General features: G+C 40.4%; 1 protein-coding gene across 1 annotated transcript; it reads right to left on the reverse strand.

The window, feature by feature from the left end:
* Positions 1-1,492: 1,492 nt before the first annotated feature.
* On the reverse strand, positions 1,493-9,088 carry edem1 (ER degradation enhancer, mannosidase alpha-like 1). The gene is made up of 12 exons (XM_018686711.2): positions 8,462-9,088; positions 6,546-6,618; positions 5,990-6,093; positions 5,620-5,791; positions 5,339-5,522; positions 5,018-5,192; positions 4,333-4,453; positions 4,069-4,239; positions 3,907-3,980; positions 3,720-3,816; positions 3,190-3,375; positions 1,493-3,084 (listed from the first exon to the last, which is right to left on the reverse strand). Exons 1-12 carry the CDS (start codon positions 8,929-8,931, stop codon positions 2,995-2,997), a joined length of 1,917 nt encoding a protein of 638 aa, XP_018542227.1. The 5' UTR covers positions 8,932-9,088; the 3' UTR covers positions 1,493-2,994.
* Between the last annotated feature and the right edge of the window lie 898 nt (positions 9,089-9,986).

Genomic DNA, 9,986 nt, shown 5'->3' on the forward strand with positions numbered 1-9,986 from the left:
TTGTCTCTACGCTACAGTAACTGGTCAGTACAGTATACCGCCAAAAAGCAAACAAGATGGCCTCACCACCTGCAGACGCACTTCAAACTCTGCTAGACATTTTAAGAAGAACTTGTCACTAGAAGCACTACAGTGCAGTTTGAGACACAATTCAAGCAAGTGAGAAAGTGAATTTTTAAAGGGAGGTATTAGAGAATGTAACATTTTAGAATAGTTGAAAGGGCCGTTGTATATAATTCAACTGATTTCTATTGGACTGTTCATGAAGTGTGGTGATACCATGTTGATCTGTAATACTGTTGAGTGGTAGACGTAATATACTTCAACTTACAAATTCTTGTCTAAAAGTTAACTAATGCTACAGGTCTTTGTAGCAGATATCCTGTACAGATACCAAGAAATGTAATCTTCGACTAAACCTATTAAAGCTTCTGTAGAAAACTGAGTACTTTTCCATTTTTCACAAATAAAAGGCAACACAGCAGTGTCTTGTTCAAAAGATCAGGTTAAAGGAATAGTTTGACCTTTTTCGAAATACACTTACTTGCATCCTTGCCAAGAGTTAGATGAGAAGATGCATGTAGAAACAGCAGGCAGTTGGCGTAGCGTAGCACAGGGAGCTAGCCTGACTCTGTTCAAATAGTAAAATCATTCTAGTAGCATCCCCAAAGCTCACAAATGAACATGTTCTTCTCATTTGTTTAATATGTGCACACAAGTGAAACAATCCAACACATTTTGTTGCATCAGTTTTGTAACATTCAAGCTGTGAACAGGAGATAATATCCTCTTCGGTAAATTTTGATGTGAATTATGACGTGTTTTACTAATCAAAACTAACACCAAGCTTCCATCCCACGCATGAGGATGTGAGAGCCCTGCAAGACTTTTTATCTGCAAACATTTGAGAAACATGATGTTGCCAACATTTGCAATCAGCATGCAAACAAAACCAACAAACTGCTTTTCTGAAAAAGGCCCCAGACTGCCATCAAGTGTTATCGATCTTCTCATCTAACCCTCAGACAGAAAGTAAACAAGTATATTTCCCAAAATGTTAAACTCTAATCTGAGACAAAGTGGGTGGGGTGACGTCAGCCAATCTGGAAACCCGAAAGAAATGTCATTGCTATCGCCTGGAGCAGTTTAAACAACACTTGAGAAAATGAACAGCTGTCTCCTGAAGCCAAAGAGGATGCCAGTGAAGTGATGTAATTGAGCCATGCAGCCCAAGGCTCTGCTGAGCTTTACAGACACTCAGGACGTTTGGTAAAAGATGAACCAGGCGGAAAAACAGTACACCTCAGTCGAGCCGTACATGAATCAAACATCACAGTTAAGGAGACAACGTTTACTTTTCTCTGTGTTTGGGACGATGATGAAAATTCACAGTACGACTGTACTTTAGTTCAGTGCGGTTATTTTTCAAACCTCAAGTTGTAACATTTGCAATATAAATACCTAAGGCTATCCTAAGACATCGTAGGCAACAACATTTCAAGAATTTATTATTTTTTTTACAAAAAGCATTCATTGATTTTTGTTTTTCCTTTAAACCCTGAGTTCTCACCACATGACAATTATTAGATATGATGTGCAATTACGTGAAAGCGAAACAGCAAATGACAGCTTCCATCCTCTCTAAAGAACAAATCAGAAACTATGCAGGAGGGTCTGTGTTACGAAGTATGACTGACAGAAAAATTATGAAAAACTAATATGTTTTCACTTATTAATGTTAAAAATACATCTTATGGCTTGTTTTTGTCATGTCTAAAAAAAAGGAGCTTTATGTCATAATCAGTGTAAAACTGTACATACACATGGAATGACACCTATTGTGCAATATCAACAGTGGCCTCAAAAAAAAAAAAAAAAAAAAAATACTCAACAACGTTAACCCCAACTGATATGCACTGTACAGCATCCAGAATGACTGACAAATTTGAAGGCACTTTAAAACATTGAGAGTCATCCCGAACCTTTCTCTCACACAGTCACAGCACATCTGTTTGCCCTTTGTAAGACATTGAGTAAGTAGAAGCCTGAGAGATGAACACTTACCAGAAATGTGTCTACAGCTAACAGGCAGGAAGCAGTTTGGTTTCATGTCATCTGTTACTCCCTGTTAAGTTTTACTTGACAAATGTGCAAAACCAAAGGTAAGACAGAAGCTTTTCTAAAACGGCTGCAATGTGGCTAATCCTGTTCAGCAAACAGAAGGAAAAGCAAATCGAGTAGAGGGAGAGAGACGTGACAACTGTTGCAACACCGGCCTCAGGCCTACAAAAGACCAACAAAGCTTCTACAGGCACAATCTAAAACATACAACCTCACAACAAGCAGAGTTAGTGTGTGCATAAGTCATCACCTGTTATCATCTGTTTATGTGCAGCCCTTATGTAAAAGCACTGATCTGGTCAAGTGAATCAACTGCAAAGAGGCACTAATCATCATGTTTAGAGAAAAAATTTTAGAGGTGAGTTTTTATAGGCTGTCTATTTTACATATGTGTGGCTAGATGGCACTGTTCCCATAAACACAATATTGTGATTCACAGCTTAGCTGTAATTTCATCACATACACACAATGCATACACACTCATACCTGAACACACACTTGAACAGACATTATTTTTTTGCTCCACAGAAACACACCAGTTATTCTAAAACCACAATCTCAATTCATCACCGGCCAGAAAGTAATGAAGCATGACTCCTCGTTTTCCAGCAGAGAAGTTGTTCGTCTCTGTTGATGGCATGCTCGCGCATGAAAGAGCAGAAACACCCACACGCACTTTTTAATTAATACAGCAAGTAATCAAACTGCTTTCTCAGGTTTCCCTTAGTGTCAGTTTCCTGTCTGGATCCTGAGCAGCGAAACAGACAGGACGAGGATTGTGAACAGCAGTGGATCTCTAACTTACTTCATCTGCACCTCAGGACGTGTACTGAAGGCTGGTGTGTGCCACCGTCACAACATGCGTCCTCTTACTCAGAAAAGTCCCACCATGTGATCGATCTGCCTCATGTAGACACTCTTCAATGGCAGAGCGTACCGTCGCTCCTCTGGGATCCTGTCACACTGCAGAATGAGAGACAATGAAGAAAGAATGTGACTCCGACAGCCATTATAAACAAGTTACATCTGTCACTAAAGCTGCTAAACAGGTGAGAATGATGGCCTTACATTGCTGATGTTGCTAGGAGGTGGCCGGGCATTTGGCTCTCTTTCTGCCAGTGCCCCCTCCTCACATGGAAACAAGTCGTTCCACTGTTTCTCCCTGAAGCGCTTGTCTATAGGCACAACATGGCCCTCTGTAGTGAAGATGTACTTGTTATCGGATTTGTGAAGTGGGTTGTCTTCGTCAAACAGCTGCAACATGAGAGAAAAATCTTTATTCGTATGACAGTATGGGCAGAGCTGAGCCAAAGTTACGCTGATGATGGCTTGATTGAATACCTTTTAACGAGAAATATTCAACCTCAATGAAATTATTTATTGTTAGAATTTATATTATTCATTGGTACTGTTGATGTGATTTATCTCCATTTTATAACCGTTAATTTATTATTCAAATTATTATTCAAACTGGTTTTCAACAATAATTTAAAGAAAAAAACTAAATTAGTGAAATGGGGTTATAATCTATCTATATTATGCTATCATATCCATAATAACATAGCTCTATCTCTGACATTGCTCAGGCTGTAACTTACCAAGTAAAGGTATTTGCAGGTCTCACTGAGGAAGAAGCTCTCCATGCGATCTTCTTTGGATTTGTCCACGACGTGGTGGAGAGTGGCGTACCCACATCTGCAAACGACACAGCTCAGCTCAGCTCAAAAGCAGACACGTCAGAGCACCATGAACTCCAAAAAGGTACACATTACAGGACACACACACCTGACTTTGGCATTTTTCTCAAGGCTCTGAAGAATATCCATTCCAACATGCAAATAGAAAGGATTTTTGGTCGCCTGTGGAAAATGAAGACGAAAAAAATTACTTGAGTAAAAGGCAACAGCCACCACCGTGAATTGCGTCATGTCTAGTCAGTGTTGTTACCTGGTACAGCAGGTAGGTTGACTCCACCAGCTCTGGTCTTAAGGGGTAGAAGAGCACATCAGGAGCCTGCAGCTGCCAGTTGTATCTCTCGGGCAAAGCTCCAAATCGCTTCCAGATGGCATAGTAGAAGGCGTGCAGGCAAATGGCATTATCTACATCGCCATTCAGCACCTGGGACACAGGAGTAGCAGCCTTGATTGAACTGAACACAACAACACATTTTTAATATGAGACCTCATACAGCTGACATGTGCATAATCTAACCTGCAGCCCAGGAAAGAAGGCCTGAAGGGAGTCAATCCAGGTGTTCATGATCTCACCGCTGAACATGTTCACATTAACATAGAGAGGTGGGTCTCCCTCTCCTTCGTTACAAGACTCTCTCCTGAAACGAACAAGAAAACAGAAGCAGACAGGGTTTCAAATATGTCATACTGCTCCATGAATCTCCAAACAATTTAAATTTCTTGTACCAGAGAAAGTCAAGTGTGCATGCTTTTTTTAGCCACATCTTTTCATCTTCCAGATTTAAATAGACATTCATGTACAGAAGCAACCACAGTGCAAATGCATTATTCTGCTGTTGGCCACTTATCAGCTACATTACGCTAGTTGGGATGCTATGTGCTTTGCTCAAAGGAGTCTTAGAGGTTGCTGAAGAGGATTAAAGTGATACGTTTCTGCCTCATTACAAGCCACAAGCCGCAAAATTGAGCTTTCCACATCCCTCACTAAGGAAAATAATACTTGAAATCGTCAGCAATTTTAATTCCTCTTTGTCTGGCCAGCCCTAGACACAGAGTCATTTGCGTAGCTGTTAAAGTTTCATGTTTCAAGTGGGGGACAGCCTCGTATGAAGCTCCCGAACGCTGCCAACACACCCAGTTCCTTTCACCCAAATGCACACAATCTACTGTGTCACGTTTTATTTTTTCAGTGTGGGACTCACCCTCTCCTTAGGTGGTTCTGTATGCTATCATAAGCAGCTTGGAACATCCTGTAGTCCTCTTTTTCACCAAAAAGGATGTACGATTTGAGCAAATACTCATAGAAAGAGTCCATACCAGCTCCAAGGCCACTCTGCTTGCCAACCCACTGGCCTGTTTGGATATTAACAACATTTCCTAAGGACAGAAATGAACAAAGTTGAATTCTAGGCACCATATTTACATGCTGTAGATTTTATCGTATTGGGAAGCAAGTTAGATAAAGACAGAAAGACAGAGACAGAAAGTATTTTAATAGATTTACAGTCCACAGTTGTACACACCTAACAGACCAGTTTCATTGCTCCTCAGGTTCCACAGAGCTCTGACAGCTCGTCTGGCCACCCACTCAAATGTGGAATCGCCAATCAAGCGGCTCAAAATCCCAAACTCCACCAGCAGGGACCCAGCTCCTGCAGTACACGTCTCATTGATGCTATCAGGAGGGACACCGTTCTTCAGGTTCACCTGATACAGAGGAGTTACAGCTGCTGATTTCAACCATTACAGTGTAGTTTAAAGGAAGTCACCCAGTTTCACTTGTAGCCACAGCAGCGTCACTCACCCTGGGGTAAGGAATGCCCGTGCTGGTGTTCTCGAAGGCCGGCAGTAAGCGGACAGCCAGGTCATGAGCCAAGTGAAGCAGCTCATTATCGTAACCTTCAAACCCCACCTTGCCAAATGGATGTTTTGGGTCAGTCAGCAGGATGTGAGCTGAGATAAGGCTTCCCAGGATCCTTCAGAGAAAATATTACAGAAGATATTACAGTCATTCCACACAGACAACAATATATGTGTATGTATAGAATGTCACATATATTCATTCATTTCATCTTGATACTTAACAAACATAATTCAGCCTGATCAGTTGCTTGATCAAAAGAAAACTGCAAAAGTATTTTTTGTGTTTTGTGTCAGTGCAGCAACATTTGTACCTGATGTTTGCCTCAAAAACTTGCACAGTTGAGTCCTTGTCAAAAGATACAGTATCTATAACCAGCTTGACGGCTCTGTGGAACTCTGTCACGTTGCCAAGCACCTGGAAAGAAAAACCACATCACATACAGTGGGTACAGACAAGAATCAGTCCCATTTCAAAACACTCACATTTTGTTGCCTCACAGCCTTGAGGCAACTAATACAACTAATACACCCACACTCACAACTACAGGCAGTTTAGAAAGTCTGCTCCACCTGACTTCATGTCTGGGGAGGTTCTGAGTATGGCAGAAAACCCACAACTTACAACAGAGGAAGTGTTAACCACTGTTGAACTACATGTAGTGCAAAACACTGCATTTTGCAGAACAGGTGGTGTTAATATACAGAAACACCCGATGGTTTAAGCTCCTTACTACTCTCATATTCAAGAGTTAATAAGTTAATATGTGCCAAATAGCAATATTAATTAACAGTTGATCTTGCACAGATCCTATTTTGGCATTTCCGAGCTTTGAGAAAGGAAAAGTACAGTAACTGAATGTAACTTACCAACAGAGTGTCTAAGGTGTCAATTAACGTCAGAGAGTAGTTCCCCAAGACGTCGTTTATGTTGATGTTTGACCTGAAATGAAAGCAGTGAAACAGATGCAGCGGTGTGATGCAAGAGTGGGAGAAAAAAGTCTTTGAAGACTGCTAAGACAAAAAGACTTTGTAAAGTCTTGTCTTAGCAGACAGGTGGACAGAACAACAGAAACATCACACGCGAATGTAGATTTTTTTAGTTCTTAATTTAAATTTCTTCCCACTAACCAGACGGTCTTTCAGATATTTAAACAATCACCAAAGACAAAGAGCGGTTGTTCTCCATTATGACGAAGTTCATATCAGTAAAGGCTAGGATTGCATTTATTTTCATCGCTGTTAATCTGTCAAACCAGTGACACAAATATATTTAATTTAGGATGGAATCTGGCATGGCATGGCATTGTCTTGCGCATGTGACAGGCCGGTTTCATTACAGCTGAAGACAAAACTTGTTACACATTTTAAAAGAGCCACTTATTATTTCCATTATTTCCACCAGGCCTGAACTAGTTAACAGTATTTATCATCATGTGGTGTCTCTTTCTTGAACAGGAAGTAGCTCCAGTGTTCCTTCCTAAAGCACCTGCTAAAGCATCACAAAGGAAATCCAGTCAGCCCCACTGTGTTCAGGTGGCAGCAGAAATATTATCTCAAAATCTTGGCACTAAAAACAAACCTACCTGCTTGGCTGGATACCACTATGGCTGAGCAGTAAACATGTTTTTCTTTTATCACTGTGAAAATGTCAAGTTGCTTCTTTAACCTATTTAAGACTTTACATACTTAATCCAATGACTGCATTGATACTGGTAATACTTGGACACCAAATGACCCTGAAAGTCAAAGATGACGATAAAGAGAGAGACACTTCAAATTAGATGCCTCACACAAATTAGTCTGACAGCTTTTACATCTTGCCTTTCAGTTTCTGTGGAATAAAACACACAGGTCTTTAAACTATACTACTGCTCACTAAAGAAGACACAGCGTGTGTTTTTTTTTTTACCTCCTTGTGGTGGACACAGAAACTGAAAGATCAGAGCATTCAGATTGACTTGGATGTGCCAGCACTTCTTATACCCGCTGGACTTTAACTGCAATTACAGACACCACTTCTCTCTCTCTGTCTTTGGCTGTGGTGTTTTAAAGAGATTTAACAGGTTGTTTATTAATCAGTTTATCAGTTCAGAGCTGTGATAAGTGATTATGTTTATTATGGCTTTATCTGGCAATCAGCTTTTTGATTGATTGTTTAATCTATGAAACATAAAAAATGGAGCTGAACGTCTTCAAAAAAAATAGTTTTGTTCGAAAAAAAAAAACCCTAAAATATTTAGTTGACAGGATGAGAAGGATGAGATGTTGTGGCAAATTATCTAATTTCAGAGGCTGTAATCATATAATATTAGGTATTATTCTTTTGCATAAAAAAATGAAACAATTATTTGATTAACAAAACAGCTGCTGATTATTTTTCTATTAGATAATCGATTCAGCCCGAAATCGATTGGTCAAAATAAAAATAATGTCGCTAATAATCAAGTCTTTAAAAGCTATTTTTTAAACACAAATTGCAAACTTTTGCTTGTTTTTGTTCTGTCACCTACCTATTTATTTACATGATGTCTCGCTATCCTAATCCTAATGAAACATGTGACAGAAATGACCTTTGACCTAATCAGGACTCCATGAGCGACACCTGGACACCTGGTTAAGGAGCTGACCAATGTAAAGGTGCACCGTGAGGACAGCAGCGGGCGGCACGGAGAGCGGTAGGCTTACACTAGCAGCTAATTTGATTACAAACTAAATGCAAATAGCACAATCTGCAGGGGACAGTTAAGATGTAAAAGCAGTGTGCACAGCTTTGAATGACTCACGGGTTTAGCACGTCTGGTCCCCTCCCTTCACAGTCAATGGGATTCAGCTCGTCCTCGGGAAAGGCATATTTCATATAATTGTCATATCCGAAATAGAACATTTCTTTAGCCATGTCCTTCATTTTCACTTTCAGCGTGTCGGGAAAGGAGCTGTATCTCCGGACGTACTCGTCCTTGTTGCCATCGAAGAAGCTCAGGTAAGATCTCTTAGGTGACTCCTGTCCCACCTTCGCACAGGTGGTCGCCGTCTCTTCATATCTCTGCCCGTGTAGTCGCTGGGACCACGAGTTTCCCTTCGGCTCGGTTCCCTTTTCCTCCCGGAACAACAAATCCAATTTGTGCAAATTGAAACTGAGGTGGAAGTTGAACCCCCAGCTAACGTTAGGTCCCAGTCCGAAGGCTAGCCACAGCACACAGCTGAGGGAGAGTCTCAGTACGACCAGGCCAACTACTATTGACCTCCATTGCATCTTTGCCCCGGTACGATCTTACAACGCATAATTTATAAGTCCACACACCGACAGGGGGGATGAACGAATGGGGAACCCTCTGTTTGTCAGGCTAAACTACAAGCACAGGGAGGTTGTAGTGATTCCGCTTCAAACGCTTCCTGTCAACAAACCGGCCCCTCCCAGATCCCGATGTGTGATTGGTCCTTCCCTCGTGTCGTCATTCGGTAGTGAGGCGGACTCGTCCGGTGATTGGCTGTAGAGCTGTCAATCTCCTGATTGCGTTTCGTGGCATTCCTGACGTGTCTTAATTTAACTTCTGCGCCAATAGAAAACAGACACAAGAGAGAAACTATCAGAGGTGCAGAGGTTTAAAACTGAAGATTTACATCTCAGCTTTTACAAAGTTGAGGCAATTAAAGAAATATTTTAGTCTGTACTATTAGAAATATTGGTACCACATTCTGGATTTAAGTGGTGGCTCTATTTATTTAAAATAATTTACTTAAACTGTTGTAAACCATAAATAACAGCAACATTTGAGTTGACATATTTTGGAAAAATCCCTTTGACTTGTACTGTCTGGAAATGGGTCTTAAAGGGTCTGTAAAATGCATTTATTTTACAATAACTCTTACAAGATGATATGGATTAAAAAACCTTTTAGCTGCACGTAATTGTTTTCTTTTTTTAATTCCTTGAAACTAGATCACTAACGTGTGACTGCATTTCCAATAAACAAAAGATACACATCAACGAAAGGGATTTTTCACAATCTAACAAGCCAAAATGTTCCTTTTAATGCCTTATACAAATTTTATTAACCATTAATGCAGCAATGCATTAGTTGCAACTTATAAACCTTTCATAAAGGCTGCCTCACTAGAAAGTGGTACTGAAATATTAAATGACTGTTGACTTAGGTGAAAAATAAGTAACATGCTCTGAAGGTTTTTAACAGAAATCAGGTTTTCCCACAGATTTAAGGGTGCCGCTCAGCTGAAAGACGAACAGTCCCAAAATGAGTGACCTTTAATAAAAGAAGACATTAACATGTATGGTAAAAGAGCACAGGT

Source organism: Lates calcarifer, linkage group LG12 (genome assembly GCF_001640805.2).
Source record: "Lates calcarifer isolate ASB-BC8 linkage group LG12, TLL_Latcal_v3, whole genome shotgun sequence".
In the NCBI taxonomy this organism is placed as follows: Eukaryota; Metazoa; Chordata; class Actinopteri; family Centropomidae; genus Lates; species Lates calcarifer.